Source organism: Mesoplodon bidens (assembly GCF_964165515.1).
Source record: "Mesoplodon bidens genome assembly, chromosome: 7".
Classification (NCBI taxonomy): domain Eukaryota; kingdom Metazoa; phylum Chordata; class Mammalia; order Artiodactyla; family Ziphiidae; genus Mesoplodon; species Mesoplodon bidens.
In genome coordinates this window covers 15,166,771-15,185,491 of record NC_138164.1, presented here as the reverse complement: position 1 = coordinate 15,185,491, position 18,721 = coordinate 15,166,771, and the positions used below count along the sequence as shown (strand labels likewise).

At 38.1% G+C, this 18,721-nt stretch overlaps 1 protein-coding gene across 4 annotated transcripts in view; it reads left to right on the top strand.

Annotated features, from left to right (window-relative positions):
• RNF214 (ring finger protein 214) overlaps window positions 1-18,721 on the top strand; it is a 52,098-nt gene that overhangs the window by 11,904 nt on the left and 21,473 nt on the right. For all 4 annotated transcript variants that reach the window (XM_081239218.1, XM_081239219.1, XM_081239221.1 and 1 more), the window contains one exon: window positions 1,129-1,268. In XM_081239218.1, coding sequence (XP_081095344.1) covers window positions 1,129-1,268 — 140 coding nt within the window. The remainder of the gene's footprint in view (window positions 1-1,128; window positions 1,269-18,721) is intronic.

Sequence of the window (18,721 nt, the reverse complement as noted above, 5' to 3'; positions counted from 1 at the left end):
TAAGACTCCGAGCTTCCAATGCAGGGGGCGCAGGTTCAATTCCTGGTTGGGGAACCAAGAATCTCGCATGCCGTGCAGTGTGCCAAAAAGTTAAATAAATAAATAAACAAGTAAATAAGTATATAAATAAAGTCTGAAGAAAAAAGATATTAGGAATTGTCACTTAAAATTTTAAAATGTATACATACCTTGACTTAGCAGTCTCATTGTTAGGAGTCTATTCTACAGAAATAAAAGCTTTTGTATGAAGATATAGGCATACAGGATGTTTATTGTAGTATTATTTGTAGTTACGAGAAAACTGAAATCAACCTTAACAGGATGGACTCTTAACAGAGAATGGTTGACTAAATTCTTTATATATGTGTCATGTCGTGTTATACAGCTATTTTTTAGTTTGATCTATAGTTATTGATAGTATGCTCATGTCAAGTGAACAAAAGCAAGATGCAGAATAGTGTATATAAAATTACCTCATTATAAAGAAAACAATAAAGCAAATACGTACATAAGTACACATGTATTTGTGTCAGAATGGAGAAAAATGTGAAAGCATAGAACAAAATGCTTAACACATTAAGCGTTTATGGGTGGAAGTGGTGTGCATTAGGGGTGACTTAACTTTATTACTTTTTGTTTGACTTTTTATTATAAATATATATGTATATAGTTAAATAATTTAAAAAGAACAAAGATAATCCCTACGCATAATAAAGTAGAGCCATAACAAAACAAAACAAGACCACATTTTTTGGAAGTAGCAAACTCCCACCCTGTGCAAGAATGCCTTTCTCAGCAGTCTTGACAGGTGTTCATTCAGCCTTTATTTGAGCACCAGTAATGGAGAGCTTATTGCTTCACAAGGCAGTAAATTCCATTTTTGAACAGTTGTGATTGTTAGAAATTCTTTTCTCCTGTTGAATTGAAATCTGCTTTATTATAACTTACTCCCTTTTGGGACTTTTTTGACTGCTTTTGGGACTACTCATCAACCAGATTCCTTCAATTCAATTTGAAATCACTAAAGTCAATATGTTAATTTGAGATAGTTGAAAGTAACCTTCAGACCAAAAGAACTAATTCATTTCCTTCTTTATTTATGTGTGCCTATAATTGTGCGGGACTTAGGAGATATTAAAGGCTATCCAGGACGTAACAATAAAGCGAGAAGAAACAAAGAAGAAGATAGAGAAAGAAAAGAAGGAGTTTTTGCAGAAGGAGCAGGATCTGAAAGCTGAAATTGAGAAGCTTTGTGAGAAGGGCAGAAGGTAAATGATGCTGTTAAGAATAAAAACCCTGTGTTTACATGTATGTTTGTACATAACGGGCCAGTTCTATTTGTGTTTCTACTTTCTTTTCTTTCAGTCTAATTTTTATTTGAAAAACAAGTGCACAAATTAAAATCCTTTAGTGATTTTAGCTTTTTCAGCACCCTATGTTAAATTTAATAAAAAGTGTTTCAGGGATTCATCAGTACATTGAAATAACAGCAGCTCATTGTTTGGTCCCAAGTATGATCAAGATTTTGGTATATATCTAACACCTATTTCACTTGCCTTATATGATGTTTTACAGTTTAGGCTATGAGGCTACTTTGATTATGTTAAATTCAGCGCCAAAACCAAATTTCAAACAGTAACATTGCAAGCTGTTTGCAAAGCTATTTAATGGATCTGTGTCCCTTTCAGGGTACTACGGCAAGGCTAAGGTGGGCATAGAATTTGGTCATAGTTTCAATTTTCTAAGTTTCTTAATGTGACCTGTTTGGAAGTCAAAATAGTTGTGAATATTTTGATTTTATTTAAATTCTACTAAAATACATTTTTATTTATCAAGAAAATCTTGGCTTGCTAATGTGTCAGAGAGCTAAGTGAAAAGTAGCAGGATACTTGGAAAATGATTCAGCAAATGAGGAAATATGATAAATAAGAAAGGACATTTTGGAATAATTGGGAAAATTTGAATATGGACTACATATTAGGTAATACTGTATCAGTGGTAAATATTTTGCGTGTGATTCTGTAGAAGGTTCTTATTCTTAAGAGATACTTGCTGAAGTTTTAGGGCTTGTCATGATGTCTGTAACTTTCAGGTGGTTCAGAGGGAGAAGTAAAGTAAATGTGGCAAAAAGCGTTAACAGCTGGTGAATCCAGATGAAGGGCATGTGTTCACTGGACTATTCTGTTAACTTTTCTGTTGGTTTGAAATTTGCAAAGAAAAAGTTGCAGGGGTGGGGGTAGATATAGGGAGAAATTAGCCAGGCAATGAATAGGGAAGAAGACATTGCAGGCAGGGGACCTACAACTGAGACCTGAGGTAGAGAGGAATGAGGCTAGTGGAGGAGGCAGAAGCCCGACCACAAAGGCTCAGATCCCATGTAAGGAGTTTGAGATTTTCCCTGATAGTGAGAGACTGGAGAGGTTTGTTTGTTTGGTTTTTTTGCGGTATGCGGGCCTCTCACTGTTGTGGCCTCTCCCCCTGCGGAGCACAGGCTCTGGACGCGCAGGCTCAGCGGTCATGGCTCACAGGCCCAGCCACTCCGCGGCATGTGGGATCTTCCCGGACCTGGGCACGAACCCATGTCCCCTGCATCAGCAGGCGGACTCTCAACCACTGTGTCACCAGGGAAGCCCCGAGACTGGAGAGTTTGAAGGAAGGGGTGGGGATCAAAGGATGAGATTTGCACTTTTATTTATTTATTTTCAATTAAAAAATTTTTAACTGAAGTATGGTTGATTTATAATATGTTAGTTTCAGATGTACAACCTAGTGGTTTAAAACCTTTATGGATTATATTTAAAGTTATTATAAAATATTGGTTGTATTCCCTGTGCTGTATACTATATCCTTACAGCTTATTTATTTTATAGACAGTAGTTTGTACTTCTTAGTCCCCTACCCCTATCTTGCCCCTCCCCCCATCTCCCCACTGGCAGCCACCTGTTCTCTGTATCTGTGAGTCTGTTTCTGTTTTGTTACATTCATTCATTCTTTTCACTTTTTAGATTCCACATATAAGTGATGACATACAGTATTTTTGTTTTTCTATCTGATTTATTTCACTTAGCATAATGCCCTCCAGGTCCATCCATGTTGTTGCAAATGGCAGAATTCCATTCTTTTTTATGGCTGAGTAGTATTCCATTGTGTGCATGCGTGTGTGTGTGTGTGTGTGTGTGTGTGTGTGTGTGTGTATGTATTACCACATCTGTTTTATCCATTCATCTGTTGTTGGACACTTAGGTTGCTTCCATATCTTGGCAACTGTAAATAGAGATCTGCAGTTTAGATAGATGATGATGCCAGTTGGAGAACAGACTGGAGTAGTGTAGAGGACCAGTGAGGAGACGTATCTGTCAGAGCCTGCGTTACAGTAATGGTGGCCGAAACCGAAGTGCTGCAGTGGGGAGGAGAGATGTGAATCCATTTGTAAGGTGTTAGGGGTAGCACTAATAGGTGGACAGGGAAGAGTTATAGAAACGCCCATATTTCTGGCTTGGAAAATTGGGGAAATAATGGGGTTTTTTAATATGATGTCTTATTTAGTTACCCACTTTACAAGTTTCGAGTTAAATTCTACCTCCTTTGTAAAATCTTCCTTATCCAGTTCTTCCTGAACTAATCTCTCCCTCCTCAGAACATCTATACAGCTCTCTGCTGATTTTGCTTATGTTTGTACTATACTGTACTCTACATTTTTTTCTACCTGTGTATGTCTTGGCTGGCCATTGATATTGTAAGCCTCTTGAGGATAAAGACTGGACTCTCCCTCTTCATATGTATTTAAAAATTTATTTCTACTCTTTTGTGTTCTTTTACACTTAGCTCAGTGCTATATACTGATAATTATTGGACAAGTATTTGTTGAATTACTGGATACGAAATTAAGAGAATTTCACCTTGATATTATATAAAGATGAATTTATGTAATAGAAATTTGCTAAGTGCTTTGTACTGTTTGAAGGTAATCACTGTGTTTTTTTAATATAATTTTTAAAGAAGACACCATGAACTGACCCCCAAAAAAGACCAAATATTCAGTTTAGTCACGTATTTGATTTTTTTTTCTCCTTGACACCTGGCTGCTTTATAATGGACATTGTCTTGCCTTTGTGGGGACACTTTCTAGTTTCCAGCTTGCATCCTTCAAGATTATTGCTGGTATTAGAAAGGTGAGGCTTCCAAGCTAGTTCTCTTCTAGGGCCGAACTTCTTTTTAAGCTCCCTGGCTTTAATAGTGACCCCTTGAGAATAATAGCAAATAGGGTTCTTCTTGAATAAAGATGGTGAGCTTGTACTTTAAGAGACATCATCAGTTGATTCACAAAGGTAGGTTGGGACCAGTAGCAGAAAAATTGCAATATCAAGCAAGGGTCTTCTTTTTTAAAATGCTCTGAGCTTGCCTGGTGAACTCGTGATAGAGTGATAGGTAAATAGCAGATCAAGGGAGTTAATGTTGGAAGCATTACTTTGGATGTGATATAAGAGTTTATGCTATACTGGAATTGACAGGGTGTGAGAGGATTCTTTTTGGAACTTTCTCACCAAATGCTAGTTTATTTAACTGGTATGCTTTGAAGTCCTAATAGCTTGTCTGGCAGTCAGTAAATCTAGTGAGTATTTCTTAGGTGCAAAGCAGTGAGCCAGACTGTTGCAGCATCCCACAGCCTTCAGTCCTTCCAGCTTTCTGTCTCATTCTCAGTAAATGTACACTTTGACATCAAGTCCTCTTGTTTTTTGACTTCATTCCATTTTCTCCCAGCCCTCCAGCTCCCTGGAAGCATTTCTTTCCCTAGCCAGACTGGACTCATGGTCCATTACTTGAATTTCTCCCTTACCATTACCATCAATTCTGTGGAGGCTTGTTCCTTTCCTTTCATTTTTCCATAGTACTCCAGTCCTGGGCCAAGTCAGGACCCCACCTCCCCCGACATCTCTATTCTTCTTATACTTGGGCTGCTGAGGGCTGCTGCACGAGATCACACAGCTGTGTGTCTTGAGGCCAGAATAAATTTGACTTTCAAAAACACCCCGATCTTCAGGGCTCCCTCTTCCTCTGAGGGCTGTTCCTAATTATTACCTCTCATTCTAAACTTTCTGTCTCCACCACTTCTCTCCTTAGTCTTAGCAAATGATCTTGCCTTTTATTTCACTGAAAAAATAGGGGCCATCGAGTAAACCTTCCTTCAGTTTCCTATCAGCAGATACATCCGTCTTTTCTTCCTGTCCTTGTATCTGAGTCTAAACTACCTGTGTGTGAATCCTGTTCCCTCTTGCTTTTCCCACTTCTCCATAAGTGACACCACACTCTCCTCCAGTGACTAAGCCAAATAACCTAGTCATTCTGAATTCTTCTCTTAGCCCCTCTCTGCTTTACCAAGTCCTGTAGATTCTTAATATTAATTGTCCCTTTCTCTCCATTCACTCTGCCACTCTTAGTTCAGGTTTCTATCAGTTCTCCTAGATTCTGAGGCAGTCTACTAAATGTTCTTTGCCTCCAGTCTCCTCCATTTTCATTGATCTAGTACAAATCTGTCGAAGAAATCTGTCAAAGAATACGGATCTGATAATGTCATTTCCCTGCTTAAAGTCCTTCATAGTTCCTAGGGTAAAGTTTAAACTCTTTAGTTTAATATGAGGCCCTCAATTATCTAGTCCCTGTTTATGTCCCTAGCTATATCTTTTACCACTCCCCCAAACCACCATGCTAGTTTATACCTAACTACTACATGTTGTATCCTGAACTCACTTAAAACTCAGCCTGTATCAACTGCTCTAGAAAGCTTTCCCAGGTACTCCCCTTATCCTCCGCTTCACACACCCTGACCACTTAATTTAGATGACCCTCCTCCGTATTCACCTAGCATGGTGTGTATGCTTCTGTCATAACACTGACCTCTGATGGTCTTTTGTGTTTACTGGAATGTTTCCCACATTATATAGTCAGCTTCTTGAGGGCAGGTATTTCGATTATCTATTGCTGTCAAAAAAACACCTTAAAACTTAGTGTCTTAAAACAGCAACAGTATTTTATTATTTCTCTCAATTCTTTGGGTTGATTGAGCCTCAGATGGATGGTTCTTCTAGTGTCCTTTGGAGTCCTTCCTGTAGCTGCCGTTATGTGGCAACTGGGGCTGGAATGTCCAAGATGGCTTCATTCATGTTTCTGCCTTGGCAGGGACACCTGGAAAGCTGAGTTCCAGTGGGACTCTGGGATGTCTAGGCCTTTTCACTCTATCTCTCCATGCTGTCTCAGGACTTTTTCCTCTCCAGGTGGTCTTTCCAGCTAAGGAGCCAGATTTCTTACTTGGTGGCTCAGGGCTCCCAAGAGTACAAAAGTGGAAGTTTCCAGGCTTTCTTAAGGCATAGACTTGGGACCAGTACAGTGCTACTACTGTGGCATTTTGTTGGTTAGCATGAGTGACAGGGCCAGCCCAGATTCAGTGTGGGAGGGGACTGCGAGGAGGAGGCCTGGTTCACTGGGAGGACTGCATTTTTGGAGATTTGCTACCATGGCAAGTAACACATCTTGTTTAACTTTTTCTGCTCAGCATGTAATAGTTTCTTTTAGATACGGGAAATCATAGAAGTTATATAAACAGGGGTTACATAATTGGAGGTGTTTTAGAAGTATGCAGGATGAATTATGAGGAGAGACAGAGGCTGGGACATCAACCAGTAAGCTCTTACAATAAAGTGAGTTTCTAAGAATTATTATAAGACTAATGGTGGTTGAATGAAAAGGGAGAAATGGATTTAGGAGGGATTGGTGTCGGATTATTTTAAGGATTAGGACAGAGGGAGAAGTCAAAAATAACTTCATTGTTTTGACCCTGGGTAACTCTGTGCCGCCATGGACAGTAATTGGGAAGTAGAATACCAGCTCTAAATTTTGAGGATAAAGTAACACTTTGGATGATACGGGACATGCAAGTTAAAATACTTAGTAGGCAATTAGAAATGGGAGACTTGAATACAGAAGAGATGCTATGTCTTCCTTCATTTGGAGTTGCATATAGGTGATAGTTAAAATGATAGGAGTGAATTTTCTGTGGGAAAAAGTATAGAGTAGGGCTCAGTTCTGAACTTTGAGGTACACCTGCAGTTTGGGAGTAGAAAGAGGAAGAGAAGGCAAAAAGAATAATCAAAGAAGGAAAAGGAAGCAGTTTAAAATACTAGTATAGGGTTTCAAAGGGAGAAGGTGGTTAACGGCGTCAGAAACTATAGGGCAGGAAGTCAGAACCAGGTCTGAATAAAGGCTATTGGTAATTTTTTTAAATTTTATTTATTTATTTATTTATTTATTTTTGGCTGCACTGGGTCTTTGTTGCTGCACTCGGGCTTTCTCTAGATGCGGCGAGCGGGGGCTACTCTTCATTGCGGTGTGCAGGCTTCTCATCGCAGTGGCTGCTCTTGTTGCGGAGCATGGACTCTAGGCACACGGGCTTCAGTAGTTGTGGCGTGCGGGCTCCGTAGTTGTGGCTCATGGGCTCTAGAGCGCAGGCTCAGTAGTTGTGGTGCATGGGCTTAGTTGCTCTGCGGCATGTGGGATCTTCCCGGACCAGGGCTCGAACCCGTGTCCCCTGCATTGGCAGGCGGATTCTTAACCACTGTGCCACCAGGGAAGTCCTGCTATTGGTAATTATTGAATGTAACCAATAGGGATTTTTAGGTAGGGGAATTAGGTTATTGGATTGATTTTTCCCCCAATATTTTATTATGAAAATTTTCAAACATTCAGAGAAACTGCAAGTATTATACACTAACGCTCACCACCTAGATTCAGCAATTAACATTCTATTAAATTTGTTTTAACAGTATCTTTCCCTCTATCTATTCATCAGTCCATTTTATTTTTTATGCATATTAGAGTAAGATGTAGTCATCAGTAAATTCACCTATAAACTCATAAATATGTATATCATTAATTAGACTTTAATATTATTTGTGTTTCCTTTTTTGTGGTAATAAATTGTATATGCAGTTAAATATATAAATATTAAGTTGTACCATTCAGTGAGTTTTGACAAATGTACATACCCTTGTAATTCAAAGCCCATCAAGATTTAGAGAATACTATCATTAAACCAGATAATTCCTCATGTACCTTCCCTGTCATTCCCTGTCCTTACACTCCCAAAGGTAACTACTGTTCTAACTTTTTTCATCAAAGACTAATTCTGTATGTTCTAGAATGTCACATAAATGAAATCATACAACATGTACTCTTTTGTGTAAGACTTCTTTCATTCAGCATAATGCTTTTGGTATGTTTTCATGCTGTCTTTTTTATTCTTGAGTAGTATTCCTCTTGTTAACATACCACAGTTTATCCATCTTCCTGTTGATGGTAGGTAACAGTTTCCAGATTTTTGACTATTATGAATAAAGCTGTGAATATTCAAGTGCAAGTCTTTGTGTGATAATATACTTTTATTTCTCTTGGATAAATTCCTAGGAATAGAATTGCTGGGTTGTAGGGTAGGTGTATTTTAGTTTTATAAGAAAAGGCCAAACATATTTCCAAAGTGGACATACCTTTTTATACTCTACCTACAATGTTTGAAGAGTTTTGGTTGCTTCATATCCTTGCCATTCAAGTGGTTGTGCAGTAGTATTTCATTGTGGTTTTAATTTGCATTTCCCTAGTGACTAATGATGTTGATCACTTTTTCCATGTGCTTATTGGTCATTAATTTACCTGTTTTTGTGAAGTGTCCTGTCAAATATTCCCCCCCACACACACCTTTTTTGCGGGGATTGAGGTTTTGGCTTTCTATGATTGTATAGTAGATGCTCTTTACATATTCCAAATATAAGTCTTTCGTCAGCTACATGTTCCATGAAAATTTTCTTCCAGCCTCTGACTTACCTTTTCATTTTAAAATTGCATCTTTTGGTGAACGGAAAATTTACTTTCAATGATGTCTAATTTACCAAGTTTCCATTTATAGGTATTGCATTCTCTGTCCTAAGAAACCTCTGCCTCCCCTGAAGTAGCAAAGAAGTTCTCCTCTGTTTTCTTATGGAAGCTTTATCATTTTAGCGTTAATATTTATATCTCTGATCCATCTCAGATTAATTTTTGTGTATGGTGAGAAGTAGGGGTTGAAGTTAATTTTTTCCCATGTGGATATCCAGTTGTTCTGGCACCATTTGTTGAAAAGACTTTCCTTTCCCCATTGGGTTGCTTGACACCTTCGCCAAAAACCAAATGGCAGTATGAGTCATTTGTATAAATAGTGGGTTTATTCTGGGTACAGTACCAATCTATTGCATTGATATATTTGCCTATCTTTATGCCATTTCACAGTGTTGTAATTATTATAGCTTTATAGTAAGTCATGAAGTCAGATTATGCAAAGTCTTCTGCTTTTTTTTTAAACTTAAAAAAAATAATTTATGTATTTTTGGCTGCGTTGGGTCTTCATTGCTGTGTGCAGGCTATCTCTAGTTGCGGCGAGCGGGGGCTACTCTTTGTTGTGGTATGCGGGCTTCTCATTGCAGTGGCTTCTCTTGTTGCGGACCACGGGCTCTAGGCGCAAGGGCTTCAGTAGTTGTGGCATGCAGGCTCAGTAGTTGTGGCGCATGGGCTTAGTTGCTCCGTGGCATGTGGGATCTTTCCAGACCAGGGATTGAACCCATGTCCCCTGCATTGGCCGGCGAATTCTTAACCACTGCACTACCAGGGAAGTCCCAAAGTCTTCTTCTTTTTGTTCAAGATTGCTTTGGATATTCTAGGTTGTTTGCACTAGCATATATATATTTGAGAAGCAGCTTATCATTTTCTACAAAAACAACAGATTTTCTGAGAGTTCTTAATATGATTGGATGCTTAATTTTGTCAAATGGTTTTTCTGCATCTGTTAAAATTATCAAATGCTTTTTCTCCTTTATTCTGTTAATATAGTGAATTACATTGATTTATTTTGAAATGTTAAAGCAATTCTCCATTCTTGTGATTACACCCAACTTGGGCAAGATATGTTATTGTTTATATATTGCTGGATTTGACTTGCTAATATTTTTGAAGGATTTTTTTTTTTTTTTTTTTTTTTTTTTTTTAATTTTTTAATTAGTTTCTGCTTTATAACAAAGTGAATCAGTCATACATATACATCTGTTCCCACATCCCTTCCCTCATGCATCTCCCTCCCTCCCACCCTCCCCATCCCACCCCTCCAGGCGGTCACAAAGCACCGAGCTGATCTCCCTGTGCTCTGTGGCTGCTTCCCACTATCTATCTACCTTACGTTTGGTAGTGTATATATGTCCATGCCTCTCTTTCGCTTTGTCACAGCTTACCCCTCCCCCTCCCTTGAAGGATTTTTATGTCTACTTTTATTGAGGAACAGTATTCTGTATTTTTTTTTATTTTAAAAATTTAGTTATATCAGTTGCTGAGGGAGCGATGTTCAAATCTCTGTGATTATAGATTTTTCTCTTTTTCTTTTTAATTCTGTCAATTTTTGTTTCTTATATTTTGAAGCTGTGTTGTTAGATGCATATACAGTTATGATTGTTATGTATTCTTGATGAATTATCTTCATCATTGACATTTTATCATTATGAAATGTCTCTATCTTGGTCATACTCTTAATGTTTATTTTATGTAATATTAATATAGATATTACAGTTATATATGCTTACTCTTTACACAGTATATATTTTGCCATCTTTTACCTTCAGCCTATCTACATTTTTATATGTTTTGTAGACAATATATAATTGGGTCTTTCTCTTTGATCTATTCTGACAAGCTTACTTTTAATAAGAGGCTTTTAGTGTATTTGTATTTAATATGATTATTGATATGATTAGATTTAGGTCTACGCTTTTACTGTGTGAATTGAATATTAATTCATTGACTGTTCTTTAGAATTCCATTTTAATTTGGCCTTTTCCACCCAGAATACACATCTATTTAATTCACTGGCAACATGCATCATAAAGACAAACTACATGCCTGTTGATTATGCTATATTAGAAAGAGTTGTAATTTTCTTGAATAAAGTATTTGGGAAATTTTCATAGTTTGAATTGTTGAAACTTAGAATATCCTTCAGATTTTTTTAAAAAATCAAAAAATTTTAGGTATAATTTACATGCAATAAAATGCACTTATTTTAAGTTACAGTTTGATGAGTTTTGACAAATTAATCACATATGTAAACACTAACACAGTCAAGGTATAGCACATGCCCATTACCCTCAAATCTTCCCTGTATTCCTTCTTTTTTTTTTTTTTTGTGGTATGCGGGCCTCTCACTGTCATGGCCTCTCCCGTTGCGGAGCACAGGCTCCGGACGCGCAGGCTCAGCGGCCATGGCTCACGGGTCCAGCCGCTCCGCGGCATGTGGGATCTTCCCGGACCGGGGCACGAACCTGCGTGCCCTGCAACGGCAGGCGGGCTCTCAACCACTGCGCCACCAGGGAAGCCCCCTGTATTCCTTCTTAATCACTGTGCTTCCTCCCCACCATTCCCAGGTAAACACTGATCTGCTTTCTGTCACTGTAGATTACACTTATCTTTTCTAGACATTTGTGTCTTTCTTTCACTTATATTTTTGAGATTCATCTATGATGTGATGAATGTGAACTATATCAATAGTTCATTGCTTTTTTTAAAAAGACTTAATTTTTTTAGTGCAGTTTGAAGTTTACAACAAAATTGAGAGGGAGGTACAGAGATTTCCCATATGCCCCCTGCCCACACACATGCATAGCCTTCCCTTTATCAACGTCACTCACTAGAGTGGTACATTTTTTACCAAAAGTGAACCTACATTGACACATCATAATCACTCAAAGTACCTAGTTTACCTTAAGGTTCACTCTTGGTGTTATACACTTTATGATTTGGACAAATGAATAATGACATATATTTATTATTATACAGAGTATTGTTCACTGCCCATCCTCAGTGCTCTGCCTATTTATCCCCCACTCCCCAACTGATCTTTTTATTGTCTCCATAGTTTTGCTTCTTCCAGAGTGCTGTATAGTTGAATCATACAATATGGAGCCTTTCAGATTGGCTTCTTTCACGTAGTAACATGCATTTGAGGTTTCTCCATGTCTTTTCATGGCTTGTTAGCTCGTTTCTTTTTAGCATTGAATAATATTCCATTGTTTGAATGTATGACAGTTTTTTATTTATTCATCTTTGAAGGATATCTTGGTTGCTTCCAAGTTTTGGCAATTTGAATAAAGCTGCTATCAGTATCCAAGTGCAAATTTTTGTATGGACATAAGTTTTCAACTCCTTTAGGTAGATACCAAGAAGTGTGATGGCTGGATCATATGGTAAGCGTATGTCTAGTTTTGTAAGAAACTGGCAAACTGTCTTCCAGAGCGGCTGTACCACTTTGCATTCCCAACAGAAATGAATGAGAGTTTCTGTTGCTCCACATCCTCACCAGCATTTGTTGTTGTCAGTGTTCTGGATTTTGGTCATTTTAATAGGTATGTAGTGGTATCTCATTGTTTTAATTTGCATTTCCCTGATGACAAATGATGTGGAACATCTTTTCATATCCTCATTTGCCACCTGTATATCTTTTTTGGTGAGGTGTCTGTTAAAGTATTTGGCCCATTTTTAAAATCTTTTTTGTTTTTTAAACTGAGAGATGATATATATTTTTTTAATTTTATTTAATTAAATTTATTTATTTATTTTTGGCTGTGTTGGGTCTTCGTTTCTGTGAGAGGGCTTTCTCTAGTTGCATTGAGCGGGGACCACTCTTCATCGCGGTGCACGGGCCTCTCACTGTCGTGGCCTCTCTTGTTGCGGAGCACAAGTTCCAGACGCGCAGGCTTGGTAGTTGTGGCTCACGGGCCTAGTTGCTCAGCGGCATGTGGGATCTTCCCAGACCAGGGTTCAAACCCGTGTCCCCTGCACTGGCAGGCAGACTCTCAACCACTGCGCCACCAGGGAAGCCCGAGAGATGATATTTTTAATTTAATTTTATTCTTATTTTTTTGGCTGCGCTGTGTGGCCTCCAGGATCTCAATTGCCCGACCAGGGATTGAACCTGGGCCATGGCAGTGAAAGCCTGGAATCCCAACCACTAGGCCACCAGGGAACTTCCTTATTGTTTGTTTTATTGTTGAATTTTAAGAGCTCTTTGTATCCTTTGGATAACATTCCTTTGTCAGATGTGTCTTTTGCAAATATTTTCTCCCAGTCTGTGGCTTGTCTTCTCATTTTCTTGATACTGTCTTTCACAGAGCAGAAGTTTATTTATTTATTTATTTATTTATTTGGGTTCACTGCATGGCTTGTGGATCTTAGTTCCCTGACCAGGGATTGAACCCAGGCCCTTGGCAGTGGAAGTGTGGAATCCTAACTACTGAACTGCCAGGGAATTACCAGAAGTTTTTCATTTTAATGAAGTCTAATTTATCAAGTATTTCGTTTGTGGATCATGTCTTTGGTGTTATATCATTCATTTAGATTTTCTCCTAAGTTATCTTCTAGGAGTTTTATAGTTTTGCATTTTACATTTAGGTCCATGATCCATTTTCAGTTAATTTTTGTGAAAGGTGTAAGGTCTTTGTTTAGATCCATTTTTTTTTTGCATGTGGATGTCCAGTTCTAGCACCATTTGTTGAAGAGACTCTTTGCTCCATTTTATTATCTTCACTTCTTTGTTAAAGATCAGTTGACTATGTTTATGGAGTTCTATTTCTAAGCTCTCTGTTCTGTTCCACTGATCCATTTGCCTATTCTTTCACAAATACCACGCTGTCTTGATTTTATAGCTTTATAGTAAGTCTGGAAGTCGAGTAGCATCAGTCTTCCAATTTTGTTCTTCTCTTTCAATATTGTGTTGCTTATTCTAGATCCTTTGCCTCTTCTTATAAACTTTAGAATTAATTTGTTGATATCCATAGAATAACTTGCTGGGATTTTGATTGGGATTGCATTGACTCTATAATCAAGTTGGGAAGAACTGACATCTTGACAATGTTGAGTCTTCCTGTCCATGAACATGGAATATCTCTCCATTTATTTAGTTCTTCTTTGATTTTGTTCATCATAGTTTTGTACTTTTTCTCATACAGATCTTGTACGTATTTTGTTAGATTTATACCTAAGTGTAATGTAGTGCAAATGATAATTGTGTTTTTAATTTCAAATTACACTTATTCTGTTTTTTTTTTTTTTTTTTTGGCCACACCACGTGGCATGTGGGATCTTAGTTCCCTGACCAGGGATTGAACCCACACCCCCTGCGTTGGAAGTGCAGAGTCTTAACTACTGGACTGCCAGGGAAGTCCCAAATTCCACTTGTTCGTTGTTAGCATTTAGGAAAGCAGTTGACCTTTGTATATTAACCTTGTGTCGTGCAACCTTGCTTTAACAGCTTATTAGTTCAAGGAGGGTTTTTTTGTCTATTCTTTCCAATTTTGTACGTGGATGATCATGTCATTTGCAAACAAAGACAGTTTTATGTCTTCCTTTTCAGTCTGTATACCTTTTATTTCTTTTTCTTGCTTTATTACATTTTCAAGGACTTCCAGTATGATGTTGAAAAGGGGTGGTGAGAGGGGACTTCTTTACCTTGTACCTGATCTTGGGAAAGCTTCAAGTTTCTCACTCTTGAGTATGATGTTAACTGCAGATTTTTTTTGTAGATGTCTACCATGTTGAGGAAGTTCCCCTCTATTCCTAGTTTACTGAGAGTTTTTACCATTAATGGATGATGGATTTTGTCAAATGCTTTTTCTACATCTGTTGACGTGATCATTTGATTTTTCTTTTTTAGTCTTTTGATGTGATGGATAATATTAATTGATTTTTGAATGTTGAACTAGCCTTGCATACCTGGGGTAAATCCCACTTGGTCATGATTCTTTTTATACTTTTTTGTATTGATTCGCTAATATTTTGTGGAGGATTTTTGCATCTGTGTTCATGAAAGATATTGGTCTGTAGTTTTTTCTTCTTTTATTTTTGTCTGGTTATGGTGTTAGGGTAAGTGCTGGCCTCATAGACTGAATTAGGAAGTATTTCCTCTGCTTCTGTCTTCTAAAAGATTGTAGAGAATTGGTATAATTTCTTTCTTAAATGTGTGGTAGAATTCACTAGTGAACCCATCTGGGCCTGGTATTTTCTGTTTTGGAAGGTTAATCATTATTGAATCAATTTTTAAAATAGATATCGGTGTTCATTCCTTTTTAATGCTGAGTAGTTGTCCATTGTGTGAATATCCAACAATTTGTTTACTCAGTTGAAGATGCCTTCTAATATAAACTGTCTCCTATTGTTTCTGATGAGAAGTCAGTGACAATTGTTTCTCTGTGTGTGTGGTGTCATTTTTTCCCTATGGTTTCTTTAAGTATTTTCTATCCTTGGTTTTCATCAGTTTGACTTTGATTTTCCCAGGTGTGGCTTTCTTCCTGTTTTACCTGTTTGGGGTTTTCTCAGCTGCTTATTCTGTAAAGTTATGTATTTCACCAAATTTGTGAAATTTTGACATAATTTTCAAGTATTTTTCCTGTCCCATTCCCTCCTTTCCTTCTGGGACTCCACTTTCACATATGTTAGAAGTTTTGATATTGTCCTATAGCTCATGGGGGCTCTTTCATTTCTTTCCAATTCTTTTTTTTTTAATTTTATTTATTTTTGGCTGCGTTGGGTCTTCGTTGCTGGGTGCAGGCTTTCTCTAGTTGCGGCGAGTGGGGGCTACTCTTCATTGTGGTGCGCGGGCTTCTCATTGCAGTGGCTTCTCTTGTTGCAGAGCACAGGCTGTAGGCGTGTGGGCTCAGTAGTTGTGGCTCGCAGGCTCTAGAGTGCAGGCTCAGTAGTTGTGGTGCACGGGCTTAGTTGCCCTGCGGCATGTGGATCTTCCCGGATCAGGGCTTGAACCTGTGTCCCCTGCATTGGCAGGCGGATTCTTAACCACTGTGCCACCAGGGAAGCCCTCCAATTCTTTTTTACTCTGTTCAGCATATTGGATAATTCTCTTGATGTGTCTTCAAGTTTACTTTTTATTATATCATTTCCAGTCTATTAAGCCCATGCATTGAATTTTATATTTCCAGTATTGTATTTTTCAGTTCTTTCATTTCAGTTTAGTCTTTTTTATAGTTTCTATTTCTCCGTGAAGAATTCTTATCTGTTCACTCCTTGTGAGCATATTTTTTCCTTTATGTTCTTTTGCATAGTTAAATTAGGTGCCTTAAATCTTTACCTGCTAATTCCAACATCTTGGTCTCCTTGGAGTCCTCTCTATTGATTGCCTTTTTTCTTGACCAGGAGTCAGAATCAAAAGCATTATTCTAAATAAGAAACTAGACGCAAAAGGTATGCAGTGTATGATTCTATTTATATGAAGTTCTAGAAGAGACAAATCTATAGTGAGAGAAAGCAGATCAGTTGCCAATGGCTCAGGGTGGAGGGAAGGGATTAACTGCCATATAGTAAATACTTGAGGCTTTGCAAACCACATAATCTCTGTCATAGCTACTCAACTCTGCTGTTGTAGCATGAAAGCAGCCATAGACAGTAAGTAAGCAAAATGAGCATGGCTGTGTTCCAATAAAACTTTATTTACAAAAATAGATAGCAGTCTGGGTTTGATCTACAGACGATAGTTTGCAGACCCTGCTTTTCCTGTTTCTTTGTACACTGGTAATTTAGGGTTGAATCCTGAATATTGTGAATAGTACATTGTAGAGACCCTGGATTCTGTTGTATTCCTCCATTAAATCTTGTGATTTGTTTATTTTTTAAAATTTGTTTTATCAGGCTATTTCCTTGGTTGGGCTTAAACATCATACGTACATGTTTGGTGGGCAGCAGCTGTGGTCTCTGTTGAGTTCATTTATCTGTAGATGGGTTCCTTGGAGTCTCTTCTGTGCATGCCTGGTTCAGGGATCATCCAGAGATTTAGATAGATTTATATGCAGAATTGGGGGTTCCCCATTTGTGGCTTTTATCTTTTGGAGATTTCTCCATCATTTTCTAGCTGTTATGGTAGCTCCCAGTTTTGTCCTTTGGCTCTTGAGCTGGTAAGGCTGCAAGGCTTCTATGTCAGTTTTAGTCATCAGCACAGAGCTGTCTGGGGTTTGTCCTTAGATGAATGATGAATAGCCATTAAAAGTACAGGAAACAATAGTGGTATTCACTTCTTCCAATTGTCAGATCTTCTCCTGGTTTTTGTTTGTTCTTTAGTATCTTTAGATAGGTGTTTTTTTACATTTTGTGTAGAATCTATAGTTTTTTGTTATTGTTGTTGTTTTTTAAGAATTTATGATTCCCAGGTGCTGGTCCAGGACCACACTTTGAGAACCACTAGATTTTTTTTAAATTAATTAATTAATTTATTTTTGGCTGTGTTGGGTCTTAGTTTCTGTGCATGGGCTTTCTCTAGTTGCGGCAAGCAGGGGCCACTCTTCATCGTGGTGTGCGGGCCTCTCACTATTGTGGCTTCTCTTGTTGCGGAGCACAGGCTCCAGACGCGCAGGCTCGGTAGTTGTGGCTCATGGGCCTAGTTGCTCTGCAACGTGTGGGATCTTCCCAGACCAGGGCCAAACCCATGTCCCCTGCATTGGCAGGCAGATTCTCAACCACTGCGCCACCAGGGAAGCCCGAATCTCTAGTTTTTTATCTGCAGAAATGGTTGGTCTATTAGGAGCAACTCTGCCCTTAGTGGAAGTGGAAACTCTCCAGATTTGATTTTTAGAAGGACGACTGTGGCTGCATTACGTTAGATGTGCTAAAGTGCAGATAAACTTATGTCAGGAAGACAGTTTTAACAAGATAAAATGAGGGCCTGCTCTCAGTGGCAGAGAAAGAGAAAGGAGGGGTATTCTGAGGTAGGATTGCTGAGATTTGTTGATTGCTAGAGGGAGAAGAGGAATAGTGACAATGAGATGGCTGGAATGGCAGAGATGATGAATATAGGAAGTGGGGCAGGTTTAGGGCAGTGGCCTTGAAGGGGAGGTTGTAAATTCTTGTTTTAAATTCAGTTTTAAGGAGGTATACTTTATGTAAAATACACCAGTTTTTTTCCTACAAGAAGTGTAAAGTTTGGGGGCTTCCATGGTGGTCCAGTGGTTAAGACTCCGTGCTTCCACCGCAGGGGCCGTGGGTTCAATCCCTGGTCAGGGAACTAAGATCCCACATGCCATGTGGTGCAGCCAAAAAAGGAAAAAAAGAAAAGAAAAGAAAAAGGGTAAAGTTTTTTTTTTTAATGTGTTACATAGGCAAAATTATTTCAGTCAATAAGTTTTTGAGAAATTTCACATTTTCTGATTCCACCCACTGCCAAGCACCTTAGTGGGTTTTTTGTTTTCTTGATTTTTTTAGCATGCAACTTTTGTGTTATTTTCTAAATCTAAAGAATACAGTGATACAGTATACAGTGATATTATACTGCATCTACTCATGTGAAAAGGAACAAAGTATCACCCCTGAAATAATTACTAATTACACAATATTGCAGACTGATAAACACTGTAAGTACTAAAATGTTAACATTTCAACATACAGTGTCAACAACATCCTGCTTTCTTTTTTAATTGGTTAAAACATTTGTTAAGGTCATGCAAAATAAACACTTTATGAAAATGTTAGATTACACTCAAACATCAAGGCAATGAAACCCAAAACAGCAACTTTTTAATGCAACGACTGGTCAAGTAGATAAACTATTCAGCATATTAATAAAAATCCAGTAAGTGAAAAACATCAAAAATGTAAACACTAAATT